We start from the raw sequence: 26,457 nt of genomic DNA, 5'->3' as shown, positions 1-26,457 counted from the left end.
TGAATGTGTGCTTTAGGTTTGTACTCAAATGTCAAGATCAAAGATCAACATGTAAAGTGCTCTCCATAAGACCATTCGAATGTACACAGCAGAATAGAGATTCAGTTCTCTTGTTGGAGGCTGCTTATTCGTTTTTGGGCCACCCAGACTCCTGAAATAATCACACAGAAATCTATATTAATTGCATTGCTGTTTGACCAATAGCTTAAGCATATTTCTAGCTAGCTTTTACATCTTAAATCAACCCATCTCTATTAATGTGTGCACCACTATGAGGTCATGGTCTACCGGCAAGTTTCCAGGATCTGTCTCCTCTGATGATGGCTACATGGCATCCCACTGACTCCACCTACTTTCTCCCAGCCTTTAGCTTAGTTTTCCCGCCTAGCTCTATTCTGCCCAATCACAGGTCAAATAAGCTTCTTTATTCATTCACCAATAGAAGCAATACATATGCAGAAGGATTTCCCATACCATGTTGTGTTATTGATTTTATTGAGCTCTACATTTTTCTCTGCTTCTCTCCTGCCTCTCCCCTCCCATTCAACCCTCTCCCATGGTCCCCATGCTCCCAATTTACTCAGGAGATCTTGTCTTTTATTACTTCCCATGTAGATTAGATCTATGTATGTCTCTTTTAGGGTCCTTATTGTTGTCTGGGTTCACTGGGACTGTGATTTGTAGACTGGTTTTCTTTGCTTTATGTTTAAAAATCACTTATGAGTGAGTACATATGACAATTGTCTTTCTGGGTCTGGGCTACCTCTCTCAATATGATGTTTTCTAGCCCCATTCATTTGCCTGCAAATTTCAAGATGCCATTATTTTTCTATGCTGTGTAGTACTCCATTGTATAAATGTACCATATTTTCCTTATCTATTCTTTAGTCCAGGGGCGCATTTAGGTTGTCAACAAAACAAAATGGCAGCCTAGAGAATGGGAAAAGATCTTCACGAACCCCACATCAGACAGAGGTCTAATCTCCAAAATATACAAAGAACTCAAGAAATCGGTCATCAAAAGAACAAATAACCTAATAAAAAAATGGAGTACAGACTTAAACAGAGACTCTCAATAGAGGAATCTAAAATGGCTGAAAGACATTTAAAGAAATACTTAACATGCTTAGTCATCAGAAAACTGCAAATCAAAACAACTCTGAGATTCCATCTTACACCTGAATGGCCAAGATCAGAAACACTGATAACAACTTAATTCTGGAGAGATTGTGGGGTAAAGGAACACTCCTGCATTGCTGGTGGGAATGCAAATTGGTACAGTCCCTTTGGATATCAGTATAGCGATTTCTCAGAAAATTAGGAAATAATTTCCTCAAGTCCCAGCAATACCACTTTGGGGTATATATATCAAAAGGATGCTCAGTTATGCCACAAGGACATGTGCTCAATTATGTTCATAGCAGCTTTGTTTGTCATAGCCAGAACCTGGAAACATGTGATTTTTTTTTTTTTTGATGTCCCACTATAGCCTCTCTTTGTGACTTTCTCTTTGAGAGAGTATATTGATGGCACCCACATCCAGGTTGAAAGATTTCATGGACTTCAAAATAGTCATTAACTTGTATGTATAGTTTATTTTGGTGAAAGGAAACAGATTAAAATAGAAACCTGACAAGGCATACATGTCATATCTATGAGGGAGCTGGTGTAAGCGCCCCCCTTCCAGTAGAGCTTGAAGGAGAGTTTAACTCTCTGGCAACCGTGTAACTACCAATTAGATAACTTCACCTGAACTTGATGCTAAGGGTATTTTTATTCTATTATTTTAATTATTTTTATATCTATAGTACAGTATGTAATTCAAAACCTGCATATGATAAATAATGATCAATTAAGAATGCGTAACATTTCTATCTTCTTAAAAATTAAAGCAATATAAAAGACAAACATTCCATGTTCTCATTTATTTGTGGATGCTTAAAATATCAATTTCAATATAGAATAATGGTTACTAACAAGTTACAGAGGAAGAGAGATAAAAGATGAAGGGAGGTTGGATAATAAACCCAAAGCACAGAAGCAGGGAGCAGTGAGGACTAGTGTTTCTCAGTACAGTAGACTGACTGCTGATTTACAGGAACTTACATATTTTAGAATTTCAGAGGCTCCAAACACAATGTGATTATGAAGATATAGATATGTCAGTTGCCATGACTTTATTATCCCACATTCTATATGTACATTGAAATATCACTGCATACCCCATAAATCGGTTCAGATAAATTTTGGGGAGGAGGTGGTTAGCTACATAGCCATGAGGTGCTTTCCACAGTTAATTCTTCACTCCAAATCCTTCCTTCTCCAGACGTCACACTTACGCCTTCAGGTTCAAGTCTTGCACCAAAACTCATCCTACTAACATTGATTATCGGGCAATGCCCAAATCCCCAGCCAATGAGAGACACTTTTATCCAGCATAACATTCCAAAGGCTTAAAGGTTCATCTCCAAGAGCCCATCAGGACTCAGGGTGTTCTTTAAAACCTGCGAAGTTACACTGCTCCAGATCTGCTGAGTCTACTTCTCTTTTGCCATAGAACAGCGTGTGCTCCCACCCCAGAGAATCTAAATTCAACCCTGGGTCAAATGTACAGTATCATGCCGCTGTCGTTCCTGTTTCACCGAAGGAGGCAGTGTCATCTCTGCTGGTGATTGTCTTTAACAAGCTCTCCATAGCAAGGCTCCAATCTCATGGTTGCAAGCTGGAGGAAGGATGTTTCTCTGTGTGGGAAGCTTTAGCCTCCAGGAGAAGAGAGCGATTTGGAACGGAAGAATGCCGTATCTGATACACATTTAAACGCACGCGCATAGTAAACCCACCACAAAACAGGATTTCTTTCTGCTCCGACAATCTCTAATTGAAGAGCACGGCATTTATTTTAAAGTGTGACAGGTGAAAGGCTTGTTTAAACGTATAAATAAACATTAATTAGTCATAAACACGACAGCCGCAGACTTGTTTCCTGCTGCGACCATCTGAGAGGTGGGTGAGAAACAGCTGAGTACTAACTGCTAGTCACGGTGTTATGGAGCTCTCTAATTGGCTGAATGCCACCTTTTAGTTACCTACAGGGCTAAATTTAACTCTCCTCCCACCTGCAGCTGCATCCCTGCCATTCACTCGTACTGGTCCTGTCCTGGCAGGGAAGAGTCCCTCTGTGTCCACACTGATTTTTAAGTTCTATGGCTGGAGATTAATGCTGACTCTGCCTCGTTTCTGGGTCTTATGAAAATGTTTTGAAGTACTGGGAAAACATTCTGTGATGGCTGGGAAGATCCACCTATTATAGATGCTCCTCAGGTATTTGAGTCTTGGGTGAATTAATGTGAGTCGCAAGGACCAATAGGATGTGAGACAGAGATGAAAATCACTGTGCTGATTTCTCTGAGGCTTGTCAATAAGCAGGCGTGTACCTCTATTCTTCATTTCCTGCATCTGTTCACCTTCCCTGCAATTTGGATAGTCATCTCTCTGTTTGTATATTAATTTATATCATGGAATTGTAATGATTATGGTAGGCACTAGTGATGCAAAGCTAATATACACATTTTGTTTTATAGTTTTTAAAACTTTAATAATCATGCATACATATAGTATGTTTGAACAAATCCAGCCCTGTTACTTCTCCTCTAATTCCTCTCTTACACCCCCTCCCACTTTTCCCTTCCAATGCTATGGGCTTTAAAATATAATCTAATACCCACAAAATCTATTTACTGATGCCTATATGTACATGAGTGTGCAACCATCTGCTGGGGCATGGATGGCCTCTCAGGACCTGCATTGCAAAGGAAACTAAACCGGCAACTATTAGTTGCAAATAGGGCCTTAGTTATCACCAGTTGCTAATAGGACCTGATCATCCCCTGCTCCATCCATTTTTTTCCAGTGATTACACAGCCTTGAGGAGAGAGGGCATATTATAGGTGTCCCATTTAAAACTGAATATTCAACAATCTTATTTTATGCACATTGGCTGTTTGTGGGTCTCTGTATTAATCACCACAAACTGTAAAAAGAAGCTTCTATGGTGAAGGTTGAGAAATGCATTTATCTATGGGCATAAAGATAAGAACTCAGACACAGGCTTCTTACAATGTCCATTTAACAGAATAAAAGATGACCCTCTGATTTGAGTTCTTAAGGAGACAGAATGACCTAAAGTAATAAAAATGGTGCCAGAGGTTGTGTAAAGCTTTTCTGGGATAGTTGTGAAGCAAATGATGAGTTGAGAAGGAATCATGGAAGAACTAGGTGGTGACGCCACTTCTGCTGTATTTGAAGGATAACTGGTACAGGGAACACTCCTGGGCTCTTACAGATCTTCTGCTAGCTCTTTCCCATTTTATTGAACCCATAATGGCTGTTCTTGTTTGTCAGAGAGTTCAAATGTTGGACTCAAAAGACCAGACAGGCAACAAATGTTAGCATATTCTTGTCTTAAAATATTGTTCAATAACTGTCCTAGATGGCTATAATAAATACCCAGATCAAAAACAACTTGGAGAGGAAAGGGTTTATTTCAGCTTACCCTTTCAGGTCATAGTCCATCATTAAAGAAAGTCCGAGAAAGAATTCAAGGCAGGAACTCAAGCAGAACCTGGGAGGAATGAATACTGTTTACTAGTTTGCTCTCTGGCTGATGCTCAACTTTCTTCTATAGCCCAGACCCATTGGCCTAAGGACAGTGTTACCCAAAGTGGACTAAGCCCTTCTACACCAGTCATCAGTAGGTCAATCTTTAACAGTCATGACCTCAGGTTAAAGTAATCTAGGAAGTTCTTCAATGAAAGATCTCTTCCCAGGTGACTCTATGCTGTATCAAGTTGACAATAAAAGCTAACCAGTATAGTAATCAAAATTCTCCCCAATAAGAAAATCGAATTAACTAGCAGTACATTCAGTATACAAATTGATATCAAAACATTATTTTAAGTAAAAGAAATTGGGTATGAAAGGATACATGGTATATATTTGTATTTCATAACAAGGATAGGTAAATATTAGAGCACTGTTTAACTCCAGGGAAAGAACTTGTAGAAAGTGGAAATATTCTTTATCATGTTTGAGACTAAGTTATACCAACCTTGCTGAACTATATATTCAGTATTTATATTTTCCAGTAATGGACAATTTTTGCCTAAATACAGAAAATTTAATAAGACACAAAACAGAAATACAGAGGATAAAATACAGCTGGATAAAAATTGGGGTGTGTGAACTAGACTGGTCAGCCCGGAAGGGTGCGAGTCAAGTCTAGAAAGGCAACTTTGCCAATACCTAACAGAAGGCAGTGAAAATGCCGTTTAGAAGTCATGAAGACCCAACCAGAGAGAAAACATGCCAGCAGGAAAGCCCAATGTAACAGACAAGTTCAAGAATCGACTGTTAAGAGGCATTGACTTGCTTCCTTTTGTGACGCTCTACACTAGAGCCAGAAGACCCTTGACCCAGAGCACAGTCCAGCACAGCATCACCACTGGAGAGAGCTCTCTGACTAGAGCCAGGTCACAGGATGTCAGGCAAATAGTCTTGGAGGATCTGCCATGTTGCAGCTGCTGGCTTGGTCCTTGGGCTGCTGCCAAGACCCGGGCTTCAGGGTTAGGAGAGGTATCGATTCCCATCCACATGGCTCTCGCTGTGTGAGTGCCTGTTGATAAAGGGATTTCAGGATTCTTTGAACAGCTCATTGATCTCCTTTATAACTCTCACAAACTGGGCTGCCTTCTGCCAGGGGACAGAACAGGTCGTGTGTGTGTGTGTGTGTATGTGTGTATGCACACATGTGTTTACTTTCTCTAAGGCCCAGGGGAATGAGAGTGTTCACCATGTAAAAGATTTCCCTGGTTACATTTGTATTCCCAGCATATATGTTTAGCAAATTAGCCTACATTTAAAAAAGCACAGACAGAGAATAGGAGGAAGATTGCAGGTCCCTAAAACCTGTCTATGCAGAGCTCAGGAGACTCTGTATAGCGTTTATCATTTGTACTGTATTCCTCAAAAGGGGCAGAAAGAAAGGTATTGTCTTTGCTTATGTCCATTGTTTGTTAAGGATATAAATTTAGAACTTTCTACGCTGTTGTAGTCGGAGGCTGCTCATTTGTTCCCAGCTGCTCAGACCTGGAATAATTACACAAAAACTACATTATTTAAGACACTGCTTGGTCAATAGCTTAAGCATATTGCTAGCTAGCTCTTATATCTTAAACTAACCCATTTCCACTTTTTATATTTTACCACGAGGCTTGTGGCCTACTGGCAAGGATCCGGCACATCTGTCTCCTGGGGCTACATGGCTTATCTCTATCTATCTATCTATCTATCTATCTATCTATCTATCTATCTATCTATCTATCTATCTATCTGTCATCTATCTGTCTATCTGTCTATCTGTCTATCTATCTATCTATCACAAACAACACACACACACACACACACACACACACACACATGTTCTAGCAAGGTCTTATTCAGCCCGAGATGTCACAATGATTATGTTGTTTAAAGGTATCATGGGGGCTACTGATTCTCTCCATCAACAAGTACAAATGGAGAAAGGGATCCATTTTCAGCTTGAGGCACCTGCCCGGATCCCCCTGCAGAACTTTGTCTTAGTGTCAAGCTTACTGCTCAGGGGCAGCCAACCAGTGACAGATGTTGTAATAGGAGCAGCGGGCTGCGTTTCTGGCACCCGGCCGCCCGCACGGTCAGCTTTATGCCCAGAAATAACAACACACAAATTGTATTCTTTTAATCACTGCCTGGCCCATTAGTTCCAGCCTCTTATTGGCTAGCTCTTACATATTGATCTAACCCATTTCTAATATTCTGTGTAGCACCACGAGCTGGCTTACCAGGAAAGATCTTAACCTGTGTCTGTCTGAAGTGGGAGAATCATGGCAACTGCCTGACTCGGCTTCTTTCTCCCAGCATTCTGTTCTGTCTACTCCGCCTACCTAATTTTCTGTCCTATCAGGCCAAGCAGTTTTCTTTATTAGTTAACCAATGAAAGCAACAGATAAGATACAAGACCCACCTCCATCAGACAGAAAGTAGAAAATAACAACACAAGACCTTGGCTTAACAATCTTCTTGTCGTGCTCGTTTTCATTGGTGGAGCCACTGTTTTTACTTGTTTGATTTCAGAAAACGTTTAGAGCCAGATAGATCAGAGTCTGAGATGTAACAAGTTTCTTTTTCTGTGGGCATCTAAGAGTAAGATGCTTAACCTTCTGCAACATTAGGAAAAGTCAAATGGCAGCATTTTCCTTGAGAGATATTTATACTAATTGTGGATAAATATTTGATCTTAACATGGTAATTGGCCCATATCAGACATTCTAATAGATACAAGGCATTAAAGTTATTGAATTAGTGGTAGGTATTCAATACAAAAGAAAGCCAAATATTGAACAGTATATTTTGGGTTACCTTATGTTAGGTTTTCCAAAATAATTGAAAAAGAAAACCTTTATGTTGCCTGTGGCTATTCTCATCCATCATTGGGTGTCACCTCCGACTTAGATATCATGTACGGAGTGGGAGAGGGTGCATTAAAACCTTGACAGCCATGAATTTCACATCCAAAGATTCTACCAAGTATATACTGAAAATACTAAGGAAAAAAGTAGTTGTGCTAAACATTCAAAACTTTGTTTTCCTGTCGTTATTCCCTAAAAACTCCCATAGAATTTATGATGTATTAGGTATTGTAGACAGTATGAAGATCATGCAAAGTATTTGGGAGCATGTACATATCATATGCAAATATAGAGCTGTTTGCATAAGGAACTCAAGAATTCATGGATTTTTGTGTCTGTGAGGGCGCCTGACACTTTGTAGATTCTGGGAGAAGCTAGTATCTCTAGCAGCTAGTGCTGCATCTGGGGTAGCAGTCTTGTAAACTGGGCTCTTGAAAGGTAATTGCACTTGTCACCAACATCATTTCCCTCCTGGAGATATTTACTATTCTCAGAAACGTGGGCTGAATACTGCCTGCCCAATACGGTATACAGGAGGAATCTCCAGGGCTTAGTGAGCCTTGACTGGTTGAGTTGCAAGTGTCGCTCTTTGGGGATTCCATCACATTCTCCAGAAGTCGCCTTCTCCCAGACTCAGGATTGCTTTCATTTTCCTGTAGTAATTGTATAAATAATGCAGAGTCTCACTGCTGAGAAGGAACAATGAGACCCAGATGTCAGGATCTGGGAAAACACAACATCTCAAAGCTGGCAAAGCAGAACTGTAAACACAATCAGGGCGAGGTGAGCCACGGGGAACAAGGGAAGCACTAAGGGAAGGATTTGAAACAGGGTGATCTCATGAAGATGGGGGGCCAATTAACTTGCAGAGAAATCAGAATGGGAACAAAGGGAGGGAGAAAGACGGGGAGGCATGTGCAGAGCATAGCAATGCGATCCTGATCAACTTCTTTGCTGCACAATGAATGACAGAACACATGGTTGTTTGAATTAAATTAAACTTGCAATCAAGATTGGACATGAATTCACCGGGAGGTGTCCTGGGGTAGGCATAAGGACTAGGCATTAGAGCCATAATCCAAGGCACAGCATTTACTTGGCTGATGAAGAAATTAAGACCCCAAGAGGGGACAGTTTAACTAAGGGTCAGAAATAAAGACAAAGCACACTAGCTCAAGCAAAAGTAAAGAAAACTGTATGGAGCCTTTAAATCCATGTCTATTTCTATGTTTTGTTTTTGGGGTTTTGCCTTGCGTGTGGTAATTACCTATTAATTGAACCACCAATTCAGTTGTAATTACTAACTTCATTTTCACTGTGCCATTAAATCCATTTAGTCTCCAAGTTGTGTAAATTTTGCCTCCTTACAAGCACTTTTTAGTCTTTTAAAAATTTAATTTTAATTCGTGTGTGTATGTACACACATGCGCATACGCGCGTATGCGCACACCGTAGTGTAGCAGTCATAGAACTATTTTCTGGAGTCGGGCTTTTTTTTTTTTTTTTTTCCAACCATGTGAGTTCCAGGTATAGAACTCAGGTCCTTGGGCTTGCGTAGCAAAATCTTTGTCCACTTGTCATGCTTCTAGCTTCGTGGTCTCATTCCATGTGATCTCGCTTTCCCCTGTCGCAAAAGCTTCACACCTCCAGGAAAACATCCAGATATCCTAGAATGGCTTTTAAGTGCACTGATTAGCAGCCTACTGCCCACGTCTATAGTTTCCTAAGTCCATTCTTAATTCACTTTTAGCCAATTCTGAATTACTGTAATTCCTCAACCATATAACTCGTTCTTTCCCATGTTTTGTTGTTTTTACATTTGCATGGTAAGATTCATTGAAGATACAGCATTTCTTTGTTCTTGACGGAACACCATGTTCCACTGTGCTGGGATGGATCCCACTCCTTGGAAGGGCATGTAAAAACACTCCTTTCTAGAAACATGAAATGTGCTTTTAGTTGGATTTCCAGAGAGTTCTATTTATCATTACCATAGCTTTCTCCTCTGGCTACCACGTTTGTTGTCTTTCGGGGTCATCCCCAACAAACAGTTTCTAGATGAAACAGGATAGAAAGGGGAAAAAATGTTGTTTGGGTATTAAGGGAAATTTGGATTTAAATATTTACTGATCTACTCAGTAATTGAAGCTTGAGTGTTTTATTTAAAATTGGGGCAATAATGCCTACTTCATCTTGAGATACTCTTTGTTATTATCTTATAATAACTTTAATAAATCTTTAGCACATGGTTATACAATTAAATATCCTATGACATCCATTTTGTATAACTTCTTAACATTCCAGTTGAAGCCTCACAAGTGTTCAGTAGATAAATTATTTATCGTTGTTGTTGCTGTGGAGAGCAACACCGAGTTATGTTAAAATTTTAATTCTTCCTGCTGCAGAGCAGACATGCAGATTTTTGTTGAATAAATTGATGAGTGAGATAGGGCTGTTGATTAATCTATGAATGTTGTGTTCTCCAAATTGGGCACACTCACTTCTATTCTGGCAAAGAATCTGGCTGGATGAAAATGCAAGTATCACATCTTCGAGTAGAAAAGAAAAAGCTTCCTCAACTGAAATAAGTTGATAATTTGACTTATAATTGCCCCCTGCAATTTGGAGGAGCACATGTTTCTTACAATTAACAGGCATTTATATTTAGGGATGTCGTTTCAGCGGCTCGCAGAACAATGTCTCTATTTCTTTCATTCCGAATCCTCAGAGGCCACTGGAATCCTAGGGCTTAGCAGAGCTCATTCCCACAGGTGAATAGGTCTATAATTTGTCATTTACCTCGGCTTTCAGAGTCTGTACGGATCAGGAAGGAAAAAATAGCAACTTTTATCTCAAACTGAATCCAGCATTTAAGGCACTCCCGTCACCAAGCAGCCTCCTGGCTTTATTGAGAAAGCTGTTGCTAAGACACAGGCTTAATTTGTTTGCACACTTTTCATAAGAATGGTGCGTGTTTATTCACACAGGAAAGCTGAGATGGGAGAGATAAAGGTTGGTGAAAAGTTCACCACGGGAGACGATTAGACCTTAAACAGTTATTTTGTTGGCTCCTCTAGGAAAAAGGGTTTTCAAAGTATGATCTTGGGATCAGGACTATCAGCCTCACATGGGTACTTGATAGAAAGACAAATACTTCAGCCTGACTCAGACTAACTTGAATCACAGAATTGCTGGAGCATGGCTTGCCAAGTCCTCCATGTTGTTCTGATGCAAGTTGATATATGAGACCCATTGCCACGTACCGTAGGCTAGAATATTACCCATGTCTCATCCATCACTGGGCTCTGAAAATGAGAATATTCTTTCTCTGCTGGAAAGCCATGGCATCATCTTAGCCAGGGCAGATGGTTCAGAAGAGGATACTCATTTTTTAAAAGGTACCTCACAACTCCTCCATGAACCTCCCTAATCTGATCACTCAGATCAAACATGAACATGATATTAGAAAATAAATAACATAAAATTAGAAAATGCGATGCCCAAGAGGGAAATCATTTATAAACCAAAAGAATCACAAGGGTTTGCTAACAAATCATATGCAAGCCAGCAAATTCTTGCTGAAATGGAGTCTCAAGGTGCTTTACTAATAAGGACAGACCATACTCCTAGATATGAACAGATATCATGGATAAAAGTACATAATCTAGAGCTAATTTGTCAGTTTGAGCAACTGTTTATCACTTTACAGATTAATCCACTGCTTTGCAATCTTCCTAATGCTGCAGCCAGTTAATAGAGTTCCCCAACCCTAAAATCATTTCATTGCTAGTTCATAATTGTAATTTTTCTACTGTTAAGGTATATAATGTAAATATTTGATGTGCAGGATATGTGATATGCGACCCCTGTGGGGGTTGGTATTCATAGGTTGAGAACCACTGGCTTAATCAGTTTTGTGAGCGGTGTTTTTGCTCAACAGTCACCTACATTTAGTCAGAGTGAGTTGCTCGGTCTTCCTTGGCACAAGGAGAAGTAAAGGATTAGGAGATGGGCCCTGAGCTGCATTTATGATGTGGTACCTATACCCACTTCCTATAACAGGAGACATTCACGAAGGCACTAGCAATGCACCATCTTCATCCTTGAGACAGCTCCAAAGTCCTCCTACACTGAAGGTCAGGTCTATAATGGATTACACTATTGATATAGGTCTTTGATTCGGATGGAATATGTAATCCCAAAATAGAAGAGTAAAGAACTGCCCTTAACCATTGAAAGACAACACACATGCAGTGGCCATCATAACATTTGTTTCCGCAATGTTTCCCACAACTAAAATTATTATAGATGCTCCATATTCCCTGTGCCTAAGGTGTGATTCATATACACATTTTGTGGATTTACTTTACTTTTTTTTTTTGAGATAGGATCACATTAAGCCTAGTTGACCTAAAATTCTTTATATGGATGAGAAATGTCTGAACTTGTGAGTCTCTTGAACTCATGATTCCCTTGCCTCCATCCACCAAATGTGATGGTTATAGGGAATTTACAGAAGAACTAATTAGGACATGCATTTCTTTATACTCTTCTCCCTCTTGGGAGCCCTGCAATCTACCTTCTTCCCCGAGGGTTTTTCAATGCAGCTGTGCCAGACCCCACCACTCCCAGACAGCTGGTTACTCTGAGTCAATAGCATCTCTCTGATAACTCTGACATTTCCAACATGGAAGAGACCAGTGCACCAGCCTGGGTTTATTTTCTCTTTTCTGATGCTTATTACAGGTCTTCTGTGACTTCCATGGTCACTCCCAAAAGAAGAATGTATTCCTTTATGGTTGCAGCATGAAGGAAACTTTGTGGCAAGCAGGCTGCACTGTGGATGGCCCTGCCCTCGTCGAGGATGTCAGCTACAGGGTAAGTCACTGTATTACATTGTATGGTGTATTGTGAGCACAACTTTACTGTGAGGACCTTTACTGCTTACCTTTGTTTCTAGAAAGATAATTTACCACTGACCTATATTTTAGTTCCCATTCATCTTTTTTCTCTTAAAATAACCATCTTGACTATTTTACCCATACAGTTAGTTATGATGCAAGCAGAATAGAGGTTTCTAGATCCAATGTACATTTGTGTTGAATAATGTCACACTACCTGGTAACTTTATTTCTATGACACAGGGAATTGGTAACAAGAAGCCAATTTTAACATCTGGCTTTATAATTGTTAACTCTGTGGATTATTATTCTGCCATTTATAAAGTAAAGGCAGTAAAAATACTGTTTCATTCATGAAGATTATGAGAGGAACATAATGATTCTGAATGCAAAATCCTTAAGAAAATACGAAGGAATGATTATAGCATCTCTCTGCATGAACATTATTTGACAAACAGAACAACGACCCACTGAAACTCATTTTATGTTATATGGACTCCAGTCATGTGGACTGCTGAATATTCACACTATGAGAAAGAAGTTAAGGAGGGGAAAGAAAGGAGGACTATTCCATGTCAGGATAATATGACTGCTTAGGGGGCATTCAGAAGAGATGGAATTTACAAAGATATCCAAATGCAAAATAAACATTAGCCTTTGTTTCAAATTTTTGAAGAAAATAAAGAAGATTTTGATGATACAGACTTCTTGTAAATCTCTTATTATTCTGAGTACTATAATTTACCATACACAAAGTAGTAGTTCATCTCTAAGGTTAATGAAATATTAAAAAAGAAATAAAATATTCATGAAACTAAGCAGGAGTAGTGGTTTGTGGGCTTATTCTTAGTACTAGAAGGCTGAAGATGAAGGATACTGAGTTGAAGATGAACTTGGGCTACATAGAGAAATCTACTCTCAAACAAAAGAAAACAAAATCGAAACAAAGCAACCAGCAATATGAATGAAAAACCAAAAAGAAGCAAAAATCAACCACTTTTCAAACAAAGAAATTATCATATGAGAAACCAACAAATATTTACCAAATTAATTTCACCTGGAAGTATTTTCCTTGTGTTTTTCTTTAACCAGAGCTATTGACATATACTTCTGTTGATTACTTCCCTATGGAACTTATATCGGAATCAAGAACACATCCTCAGAAATCTATTTGCTTTAAGGCTTAACCTGTTAATGGTGGCAACCTACCAGAGCTCTAATTGAATAAAATTATTTAGGAAACCAGCACATGGGGACGTTCACATGGGCAGCTCATGCCAAACTGTGAAGAATGATCTTGTAAACATAACGCAGGTGGATATAAAATAGATGAATCAATTTTATGAAAAGTCAGTATGGCTTGTATTATGTCTTTACCTAGAAAGGGTAACAATAATAATGGGCAATTCTCTTCATGGAGACATAAGAAGGGAAATGGGAGGCGGTGGCGGGTAGAAGGCAGAAATATTTAATAAATAAATAAATTTAAAAAAAGTATCCCAACCAATGCAATGTCGAGGACACAGGGCTTTCTTAGTTCACAGTTTAAGGTACAGTATTTCATAACAAGAAAGTTAAGGTAGGGGAACTTTAAAGCCGCATGATACCCATAGTCAGGAAGCTGGAAGAGAAAGAAAAAGCCTAGGGAATGGTGCCACTCATAGAGACTCCCCACCTCAACTGATCCAATCGAGAGAATTCCCTACAATAATGGAGGAATGCCTAAAAGCCCATATTCCAACTGCTTCTCTATCTCATCAAGTTGACAGGTGAGATTAACTACTTAAATGATCAATTATGGAGTGTGTTCTTATCCTCTGTATTCCAGCTTGATTGTATGATTGTGTTAGTTATGTCATATTAGTTAATTAATGCAACAAGTAATTCAAGCTCAGTTTTGTGTCAAGTAAAGCAAAAGGCATGATCAGGGAGAGATAGACAAACCACAGTTTCTGCCTCTGAGAGCAAGTTCAGTAGTGTTTGATGGCAATGTTATTAAAATATTAGTCCTTCTGTGCACTGATAGTCATCTCTGAGGGTCATTATTTTAAGTTGATCAGTTGCCCAAATCTTAGTTTTTTCCTTTGGAAAATAATAAAGTCAGAGTTTAAATGAAATGTATAAAATGATTTTTGTTGGTCCTCTGGAGTTCTTCAAACTTTATTCATGGGCTGTTAAGCAATATATGCAAGGAAAAAGTTCTAATGTTTGGCTTCTTTCCTCCTTTTTTTGCTCTTAACAGCCTTGCTTTGCAGTTCTTGATTAATATGTATCCCTTTCCACCATTGGTATTTTAAATCTAAGGCGCAGTAATCTATTAATAATGAATTTGATTTTGGTGTTTATCCTAAAACATGTTTTGTATGTGTGCAGATGGATCTTTTCAGAATTGAGAGGACTCATTCACTTTGTCATGAGGAGATGGAGACCTTGAAAGGTCTTCCACGCAAGATGTGTTTACAGTCCTCTCACACGCCAGGAGTCACACCCTGAGAGTGTATTTACATATCAAACAGAGCAACTCAGTCACAGGAAATTTGTCCTTGAATAGCAGTGTCAAAATGACAAATACATTTCATACTCACTCAAAATATTTATTTAACTTTATTAATCAACCACATTGGGACTTCTAGTTGTATTACTAAAAACAGGTCAGTGAATACATTCAGCTAAACACAAATATATGAAAGGTTAAAATTAACAAAAGTTATAAATTTTAACCTCTGGAACCTGACCAAATACAGATGGGGAAATTTCAGTCTTGAAAACTGCTAGACTTTTTTATGCAGAAACACCCCCAAATCTGACTTACTTAATGGCTTTTTTTAAACCACATTTAAATTTATTCATCAAGATACACAACTCAGAGCTAGGCATGGGAGCAAACATGTTTCATCTCGGTTCAGCTGAGGCAGGAGTATGAAAAGTTTAAGACTTACTTGAGCTACATCGTAAGGCCCCATGTCGAAGCAAGGCAGAGCAAAATGAAACAAAAGAGCAGCTTACAAATGTCAGCAAGTAACAAGAGTGGCAAAATCTCAACCAGACATCTCTTGCTCCAAATGAAACCTCCAGTTCTGGAAATGGGTTACCTCTAATTGACTTTTTGGCCAAAGTGTTCCCATGGAAACCTCCCCCCGCCCCAAACAACCCAGGCTAATGCCAAAGCTATTGGTTGCTCTCCATGAACTGATAGTAAGACTTGATTGCTGAAGGCAACACCTACACAGTGCACTGAAGATGGAGAAGTCAACCTATGCCTAACTAAGCCTTCACCTCTACAGACAAGTGCTCATGGATGGTATTCTGCACTCTACCAAAAAACACCAACCTCGCTACAACTCTTTCAGATTACCATGATAGCTTACCTGCAAGATATGTGGGTGCAATAGTGGCACAGAAGTTGTGGGAGTAAACATCCACTATCTGATTGGAATTAAGCTACTCCATGTGATTGAACCCATGGCTGACACCGCTCGGGTGGGCAAGAACCTGGGATTAGATGTACCACATTGTTCTGCTACAGGAACATAGCAACAAAAAAGATTGACTCCTATTGACATTCTGTTATTTTCATAGATTAGTGTCTTGCTCAGCCACTATCAAAGAAGTTTCCTCCTGCAGTATACGGGAAATAAATATAGAGACTCACAATTGGACAATGTGCAAAGAGTTAGAGACCTTGAAACACTTAGTCCTAAAGAGGATATCTCTATCAAATCATTCCCTCTGGGCTCAGGGAACTCTGTGGAAGAGAAGATAGAAAGATTGTGAAAGCCAATGTGGAGTAGAAGACATCAAGGAAATAAGGGCATCTATACAAAACAAGACTGATGCACATATTAACTTTCAGAGACTGTGGCAGCATGCAAAGGGCCTGTATAGATTTAAACCAAACTGGGGTCCCAGTACTGAGAGGGGGAGTAGATACAAGCACACACCCTTAACCCCAAAGCTATCTCCAATTGTTAATTACAACAGAAAAATTCATTTTCTCCAATGGAGTCTTACTGGGTATGCAAACTACACTCAAGGGCAGGCTGTCTACTTCATGCCAAGTAGTAGATGACCTACACAAAATGAATTCGATGGTAATTTTGGAGGATTTTTGACTCACATTTGAAAGTTTTTCTTAAGCTTAAAGATCTTTTGTTTATATAGTATCGTGTTCAATTTTGTTTATAGGGGTTTTCTGTGTGTGTAAATGTGTCTTTGTGTCTCTATGTTTCTTGTGTTTTTTCTTTGACTTTCTTTTGTCATTTATTTTGTATGATTCTGGTTTGTTTGCTTTTATTGTTGTTATTTAAGATGCCTGTTTGTTTCCTAATAAGAGTGAGAAAGGGTATGGATTTGGTTGGGTGGGGAGGTGAGAAAGGATGTGGAAGAGGTTGGGGAGGGTAAACTTTAATCAGAATATAGTGTATGAAAAAATTCTATTTTAAATTAAAAAATGCCAAGATAAGGACACACACATATTCTATTTCTTACACATACATGCCCATACTCAGAGACCGACATAGAAGCGGGATGGGCAAAAATATGCCACAAAATACAGATGTGATAACAATAAAAAAAATACCAATATACTGCCTCTATATAATCTTGGGTAATAGGAAAATGTTTATGTTTATGTGGAGAGGAAACTTGGGAGAGCCCAGTGAATTGAAAAATCCCCAACTATCTGAAAACTAGCACAATGTTGTCCTCCAAACACACCTATAAACCAATCACAAAAATGGATGCTTCAGGAGTTTAAGATGTTGAAGGGCAACTTTTCCCCACATTATTAGCTAGTCACCATGTTGAGCAGACACAGACAAGAAGCAAATTTCAATATGGAGTTTAAAAATCATCAAAGATACTGTGGTACATATCACAATAAAGATAAAGAGATTCTTCAGATTAATCTATTGAGGTGGTAAAATTCCAAAAAGATGTGTAGAAAAAGAAAATGGAATCTCGCAAGCTACAAAGTAAAATACATTATGTTCATTTTTCTATTAAAGGTTTAAAGATTATGAAAATGAGGTAAATAAATTTTAGTCAGGTGAGCCTTATTCAGGAGACATTGCAGCTAATAGAAATTGACTCAGTAACCCCACAGCTAAATATGTTCAAACAATTACAGAAAGGTATGTTCAAAAGTTACTGTAAAAGGTAGTAACAATGATTTTGCAGATAGGCAATCTAGTAAAGAACTGGCAACAGAAAGAAAAGAAATGAGGAAAGGAAAGAGAGAATTCTAGGGTTAAAATATAATATAACCAAACAAAATATTAAGTTGATAGCATTATCATCAGATCTGAAAATCTAAGAGAATGAATCAATGAACTTGACATATTCAAAATTACTCATTCTGAAAAACAGAGAAAAAAATAATACAAGAAAATAAGCAAGCTAAGATCAAACTTAGCAACATCCATGCAAGGAAAGACATACAAGAAAAGAATTAGTGTGGTAACTACAGGAAGAGTAAGGGAAATGATAAAGGAAATGATTTAAGGAACAGAATGAATGAAAACATGGCAACATAAATAGCAGAAGAGCACACGCTAATCTGAAAACAAGTGATGGCAGTACACATGAATGGCAGTACACATGAATGGGAAAAAACATTTCATTCAAATGGCAAAGGATCTAAGACTCAACTATAAACCTCAATTATGTGCAGCTTGTGAGATTAAATACTTCCTAAAGGATGAAAATGAGAGTAGGGAGCCGATGTATCAGGCAAGGAATTCCTATACCGGCGACCAGTGATTACATGAGATCAGAAAACATAGGTTTTAATGGCGGAGGTAGATGTTTGACAAGAAGGTTATTTGTTGTTCTCCAAAAAATAACAACAGAACATGATAATGATACACCAAGCCCAAACACACGTAGTAACATCAAAATTTAATGCTAAAGTTTGGATAGTTCACTAATCTTCTCCTTGGAAATGCTATCTTGGGTTAACAGTCAGTGTTTTGGAGAGTATGTTACTTTAAATCTGTCCAGAAAGCATGCACCCTTTCTGCATGAAAACCAAGACCATCCCAGTATAGGAGCTTAGTGGCAGGAAAAACTAATCTCAGGAAATTTGTAAAAAACAAAGCAAAATAGCCTGAAACTATAAAAAAGTATCTACCTGCAGCAGCTGAGTTACATATCAAATCAGGTTTGCAAGGAACAGGATAGACTTGAACTCTCTTAGAAGTTAAACAACTTTTAAAAGATTAATTGATGGCTTAAAGAGGAAACCTGAAGAGAAATTAGAAAATGTCGTGAACTGATTAGCAATGAAAACATAATATATCAGAATGTGTGGCATATATTATCTCATAAAGAGAGAAAAATATATAGCTTATAGCTTTGGATGTTTTGTTAGAAAGGTAGATTTTAAAGGAGTCATGTAAGCCTACACATTTGGAATTAAATAGAAGAGACTAAAAGAGAAATATTAGGCTAGTATGATGGCTCAGTGGTTAAGAGAACATAATGTTTTTGTAAAGGACCTAGTTTAATTTCTAGTATCCAAGCCAGGCAGTTCACAGCTACCTGTAACTTAAACTCCCAGAGGACCTGACACCTCTAGACTCAGAAGACAACTACACCCATGGGTACATACCTACATACTGTTACACACACACACACACACACACACACACAGAGGCAAGCACACAATTTTTAAAAAATCAGTAAGCAAAAACATATTTTCTTAGGTAAGATGAGAGAGAGAAGAGGTGGAGAAGGAGGAGGAGGAGGAGGAGGAGAAGCAAAGGAAGTGAAGAATTAGGGTAAAACAAGAGAAGGAAAAAGAAAGCCAAGTGAAATAAACAAAACAGAAATCATATAAAGAGTAGAAAAACGAGGACTTTGGGGATGGCCCAGTAGGTAAAACGGTTGCTAGTCAAATTTGAACTTTAGTTCAAATTGCCAGAACCCAAGTAAAACCAGACATGACAGTGTGCCTGTATAATCCCAGCATGCCTAGAGGGAGTTAGAAAGCAGAAACATGAAAATTCCCAACATATTGATAATCAGCCGGCCTGACTGATGTGTGCAGTGTTGAACAACAAAGAGACCATGTCTCAAGAAATGTGGAAGGTAGGGACTAACACCCAAGGTGGCCCCCTGATATCCGTATGCACATGCATACACACCCATACATACAACCCATCATACAGACATATTGAGAGAGAGATGAAAATATAACACTTATAAAATCCACGTATCCTAGTGTGAATTATTAAAAGGGTCAAGAAAAATGATGACACTTCAGACAGAATTTAAAGAAAAGAAAGATAATACAAATTACCAGTCGTGAATGAAAGAGGGGGCTTCTCTACAGAACTCAAAAATTGTAAGAAGTTTTTTGTTAATAACTACAAGTCAAATGGATAAATTGTTTGTAGGGCATAAACTATGAAATTTGGCTGAAAGAAACCAAAAAATCTAAGTGCATCTTAAGAAAGTAAATTGGATTGGAATTCACGAATATCCCACAAATCAAAATCTAGACCTAAATAACTTTGTTGGTGAATTCTAGCCAACTCTCAAGAATAGATGGCAGTCAATGTAACAAGGCAAGAATCATTTTAAACATTGAGGAGGAATCCTTGCTAACCCTTTTTGAAGCCTGAATTATCCTGATGCTGAATCCATAAAAAAAGATATTACAAGGAGAGATAGCGACAGTTCAATGATTCTTGGAAATCCCTATACAAAACTATTTTCCAAAGCATTATCAAGTCAACCCAGGAGCATGTAAAGCTTCCTCAGCTGTGGCAAAGTGGGGTTTATCTCATGGAGGCCAAATTAAATATTTAGAAGTACAATACTATCATATTTCTTTCAGACAAACGAATAACAAAGACTGCATCATCTCAAATACTATGATTGTATTATCTAAAAAATAATTTGACAAGAACACTTTAAAATCAAATCCAATAACTGATAATGAAAAGCAGAAATTGATTTGAGATTCACATGGCAGAAATAACCGACAGTGGCAAGTTGTCTTCTGACTTCCCAGGCCACAGCGGCATTCCTTCCCCACCCAAACATATAAAGGAAAGTTTAAGTTAGACAGGTAACATATTTAATGATAAAAGCTTTAGTATTTCCCCTGTAAAATTAGGAACAAAGCAGGGCCGTTTGCTCTTGCCATGTCTGTTCAAGACAGTGTTAGATACTCTAGCAAGCACAACACAAGCAACGTATTAAAGAGAATCATTTAAAAAAGAAACAGAACTTTCATGAACTGATGATGTGGTATTCTTATCTATAAAATTCTAAGGAATCCTCAAACATAGACTATTGAAACCAGTATGCAAGCCTAGCAATGGAGCAAGAAATGCAATCAATATAACATTTGGTGTGGTACCTCAGTAAGACAAGAAATAATTCAGGAACAAAATCCAGAGGTAAAATTCATTTGCAACAATATCAAGATAAAAATAGTAGTAGGTTTAATAGAGAAAAGTTAATATGTTAAAACTGCAAAAGCGGTGATAGGAATTGAAGGATGCCAAAATAAATGGTAGTTACACGAACTTAATGTATTGCAAGATCCAATATTTTCAAGATGAAATTGTCTTCATATTTTCTATAGATTCAAAAAATTCCTATTGAAATCTCAGCAGGTTTTTGTATTGATATTGACAAGCCAATCTTAAACAAAAGAGAACTAGAATGGTCAAAGCAATTTTGAAAGAGAATAATCTTAGTGGATTATTTATAGGATCGCACAACTTAAGAGAAACCTGTAGAGTTCAAGAAAATGTCATCTTGACAAGCTGGTCAAAGCTTCCCAGTTTTGACTGCATTTTGCCCGAAAAACTTTTATGTGACATTAGGTACACTGGCATATAAAATTGGTATGCAAACCAAACACTTTGTGAAATTAATTTATAAAGTAAATTTACTTTAAAATAGTTATAGTACATAATTTTAATTGATTTAAATATTACTATAGTATGCATACTAATGAGGTAGATGTGCATGTATTATGATCATCATATAGTTGCGTCATTTCCTCTGTTGTTCCCTTCCACGCCCCCCATATACCTCTCCTTGCCTTCTTTCAAATTAGTGACCTTTTTCTCATTAACTGTTGTTACATGCATATATGTCTGTGCATATATATTCCTAAATAGAGTCTGTTCTGTCTGTATGTTTTCAGAGCGGGACATATTTTAGTAGATAACCAATTGGTGTACTCTTGCCTGGGAAAACTTACTCTTATTCATAGAATTCCTTATTTGTCTGTTGTTCTTTGTGTAGGGTTGAGGCCTTGTGGTTTGTTCCCCATCCACTTTGGGGTTATTTTAATGTCATCTTTGTTCAGCTCATGTATAGGCAGGCATATTGGTGAGCCTTTATGGGTGTAGCTTCGGATATTACTAGGAGACAAATGTGCAGAGCTACCTCCCTGGTTCGCCGACTCTTGCAATCTTTCTATCCAATCTCCTGCAATGTTTCCTGAGCTTAGGTGCACGAATTGTTTTGTAGATATATCCACTGGGACAAAGCTTCACAGCCTTGCATTTTAATTGGCCATAGTTTTCTGGAACAGTCTCCTGTTGCAAAGAGAAGTTTCACTGGTGAGAATGAGGACGATTTATTTGGGTATACAAATACTTAGATTGTAGTTGGGACTATATTAGTCACTAAAGAGATAGTTATCGATTTCTCATTCAAGATCTATGCTTTCACTAGCTTTTGGTAGTTGGATAGGTTTCGAGTACCAGGCATGATTTCCATCTTATTGAGGATTCCTATTAGGGAGCTGTTGGTTCTTGCCAACGTATGCGTACCACTATTAAACCTTTAGGTCAATCATGCCTTTAGAATAATGGTTGTTGTGGCTCACGGGGGCGACAGCTGTTTAGAGCTGTTATTTGCTTCCTTCGTAAGCCTGTTTAGTGCCTTCTGGTCTCATGTAAGCTAGTCCACAGGGAGAGGCATCAGGTCAGTTCTACCTCACCCATCTCTGGACCCTGGGGTGAAGTACGTGCTATTTTCTGCATTAGGGAATTACCATCCACCTCAGGGGACAGCAAAGGGCAACAGTAATAGCCTATAATGTTTTGCGAGTCTCTTGGCAACTCTGACCAACAACTCTACAGAGGGTTTATCATGACTGATGTTAGGGGTTTTGTTAGATGGTCTTCGGGGATTAGGGAGAGTGGAGTGTTGTCAGCTCAGGGGAGAAAAAATTCTTTAAAACTGTACATATACAGATTCATGTGTTATAGTTATGTTGTTATTTTTAGGTAGATAGTTAATAGCATGGTTCTTTAAGATTTTTTCAGACATCCTTACTGTTTTATATTCTCTTCTCATTTTGTTTTTATCTCCCTGCTTCTCCCTAAGCAGAGACCCCTCCCCCCTTTACGATTTTCATGCTCAGATTGCTTGTACCTCGATACTTTCCTCTCTATTGCTCCCCGACTCTCACTACCCTGGCAGTGGTCCCCTTTTATCTTTTTGGTTTCTCAATTACTCCAGGGTATATACTTACACATGAAGATTTGGAACTAGGAACCTCTGGTGAGAAAGAACATGCGACATTTGTCTTTTGGGGTCCGGATTACCCCAATTACCTCAATATGATCTTTTGGGGTCATATAACCCTTTAACCTGCAAAGTTCGTGATTTTACTTTGCTTTATAACTGAATATTATTTTATATTGTGTATGTACCACATGTTTATTATCCACTAATGAGTTGTAGAATAATTAAGGTGTTTCCATTTTCTAGCTATTTTGAGTAGAAAAACAAAGAACATGACTAAGCAAGGATGTATAGAGTAGAATGTTTAGTCCTTTGGGTAGGCATATACCAACGAGTGGTAAGCTGGAAAATATGGTAGATTTATTTTAGCTCTTTGAGAATTTCCCACACTGATTTTCATAGTGGCTGCATCTGTTCACAATCCCATCAACAGAGAACAAGGGTGCTTCTCTGCCACAACCCATCCAGCATTTGTTGTAGATTGTTTTGCTGACTTGCCATTTTGACTGGGGTAAGATGAAATCTCAAAGTTGTCTTGATTTGAATTTTCCTACTTGCTTGGAATGGGAATTTTTTAAAAAATATTTCTTAGTCATTTTTTTTTTCTTTTGAGAACTCTTTGTCCCAGGTCTATGCTTTTGAATTGGTCCTTTTTTTTTTTTTTTTTTTTTTTTAATTCTTAGTGCTTTGAGTTATTTAAGTACTCTGGATATTAATCTTCTATCAATTGCATATCAGATGTATTATTTCCTATTCCGTGGACTTCCTATTCACCGCTTTGATTGTTTTTTCAGCTTTAGAGAACTTTTTTAGTTTTTACAAAATGCCACTTCTCAATTGTTGGTCTTAATTTTGGGGCTAAACGAGGTCCTACTCAGAAAATGCTTTGCCTAGATCATGTAGAGTATTGACTATTATTTCTTCTAGAATTTTCAGTGTTTTAAGCTGCATATTTAGGTCTTTTATCCACTTGGAGTTAAATTTTGTGTATAGTGATTGGTATGAGTCTCATTTGAGTCTTCTGCTTGTGGACATCAAGATCCAGAATGATTTGTTAAAGATGCTTTCTTTTTCTAGCTTATATTTTTGAATTATTTATCAAATAGTAGGTGGCTGAAGTTATGTGTATTCATGCTTGGGCCATTGATTTTGCTCCTTTTGTCTGCATGTCTGTTTTTGTGGCACTACAATATTAGTTTTATTATTATGACTGTGTCATATATTTTAAGATCTGGAATGAAAATCTTTCCAGCATTGTTCTTTTTTGTTCAGAATTGTTTTGGCCAACCTGGATCTTTTGTGGTTCCTGACGAACTTTAGGACTGCATCTTATATTTCTGTGGTGAATGAGATGGAAATTTTGATTGGCATTGCCTTGAATCTTTAAGTAGCTTTTGGCAAAATGGTTATTTTCACAATATTGACTCTACCCATTCATAGCACTGAATGTCTTCCCATTTTTAGCTCCTTTCTCTATCTCCCTTTCCATGGGTTTGATGTTTTCACTGTCAACGTCTTTCACCTCCTTGACTTAGTTTATTACTAGATAGTTTGCTTTCCTGGAGGCTGTTGTGAACACGAGTGTGTCCATGTGATCACCTGCTTTGTGCCTTTGTTGGCGCATAGAAAAGCTACTGATTGAGTCTATGCTGTGGCACATTGCTGAACCTGCTTGTCATTTCTAGAACTTTTCTTGTAGATTTTGATGGGTCTCATGACATCTGCAAATAGGGATAGTTGGCTTTCTTTCCAAAATTTTGCCTATTTAATTTCTTTCTCTTGCCTTATTGATCAAGCTACTACCTTGATCACACTATTGAAGGGAGTGGGATAATGACTATCCGCATCTTATTCTTGGCTTCTGTGGGGTTGCTTCAAGCTTTTCTCCATTTAGGATAATGTTGGTTACAGGATACGTGTGTTTATGTATGTATGTATGTATATATATTTGAGATATCACTGTTTTAGGCATACTTCTTTAGGATGTTTATTATGAAGGCATATTTGAAATTGTCAAAGACTTTTTCTATGTCTATTGAGATGATTATGTGATTTTTGTTTTTCTGTCAATTTTTATGTGGTTTATTACACTTATTACCATGCATATCTTCATATGTACCTTCATTTCAAGGATAACACCATGGTGTATAATCCATTTTGATGTTTACATGTAGTATCTGCAAGTATTTGATTGAGCAATTTTAATTTTATTTTCATCAAGTTATTGGCCTATAATATTTTTCTCTTCCCTTTCCCTTTTTCTTTTCTTTTTTCCTTTTCTTTCCTTCCTGTCCCATTCCCTTCTTTTCTTTCTGCTTCCTTCCTTTCTTTTGCTGTGTCTTAACATATTTTTGTTATTGGAAGTGGTTTGGAGTGATCCTTCTCTTTCCCTATCTCATATTTCATAGTTTAAGAAGGACTGACTATAGATCTTCTTGAAATTCTGCTGTTAAGACATGTGGTACTGGATTTTTTTCTTCAGGTGTAAGAATTTCTATTATATAAATCTCTTCATTTGTTATTGGTCTGTTTATCATTCTTATTAATTAATAATTATTTTTAGTTAATATTTTTATTTGTTATGGGTCTGTTTATCATTTTTTATTAATTGGGTGATTTGGGTGAATCTAAAAATTTATCCATTTCTTTTAGATTTCCTAACTTAACCAAGTACAGATTTTCAAACCATTGCCTTATAATATTCCGAATTTGTGTTGTTGTCTATTGCAAAGATTCCCTGTTAATTTATGATTCTGGTCATCTGTGTCCTCTCTTTTTTTCTTTTTGTTGGTTGGAACAAAGGTCTGTCAATCTTGTTTTTCTTCTCAAAGAAGCAGCTGTTAGGTTTGATTTTTTTTTTTTTTTTGGTTTCTATTTTGTTGATTTCTGTTCTGATACTTATTATTTCTTGATGCTGACTGATTTGGATTTAGTTTGTTCTAGATTTTACAAATTTTTGCATTACATCATTAAGTCATTTATTTGTGTTCCTTCTGATTTTTTGAATGTAGGCACCTAGAACTATAAATTTCTCTCATAGGACTGCTTACAATTTGTCTCAGAGGTTTTGTTGTATTATGTTTACTTTTTCATTTGGATTTTTTTATTCTTTCTTGATTTTTTCCTTTGACCCATATAGCACAGAGTAATGAATAAGTAATGAATTGTTTAATATTCATGAGTTTGTGTGATTTTTTTTTTGTCAGTTTTATCATCTTGTTGTCAGATAGTATGCAAGGAGTTATTTAAGTCTTGTTGAATCTGTAAAGATTTGTGTTTTAGGATATAGTCTATGTTAGAAAAGCTCCCATGCACTGCTGAGCAGAATATGTGTATTCTTTGATGATTGCAGGTGTGTTCTGAATATATCTCTGAAGTCCAGTTGGTGTATGATGTTATTTATTCTGGTGTTTCTCTTTATTTTTGTGTAGATGGCATGTCTGTTAGAAAAAGTGAGGTATTTAAATCACCTACATCTAGTGGACTGATGGTAAAATATGTTTTTAAATCCAGTAGAAGATTTTTAATGAAATTATATGCACTAGAGTTTG

At 37.6% G+C, this 26,457-nt stretch overlaps 1 protein-coding gene across 1 annotated transcript in view; it reads left to right on the top strand.

The window, feature by feature from the left end:
• The window catches only part of Agbl1 (AGBL carboxypeptidase 1), a 661,380-nt gene that overhangs the window by 335,452 nt on the left and 299,471 nt on the right, over positions 1–26,457 (top strand). Inside the window, exon 20 of the mRNA XM_057756658.1 lies at positions 12,252–12,383. Coding sequence (XP_057612641.1) covers positions 12,252–12,383 — 132 coding nt within the window. The remainder of the gene's footprint in view (positions 1–12,251; positions 12,384–26,457) is intronic.

The sequence above is a fragment of the Chionomys nivalis genome, chromosome 23 (genome assembly GCF_950005125.1).
Source record: "Chionomys nivalis chromosome 23, mChiNiv1.1, whole genome shotgun sequence".
Classification (NCBI taxonomy): Eukaryota; Metazoa; Chordata; class Mammalia; order Rodentia; family Cricetidae; genus Chionomys; species Chionomys nivalis.
The sequence above is the reverse complement of the archived record's forward strand: the minus strand, read 5'-3'. Positions and strand labels throughout refer to the sequence as shown.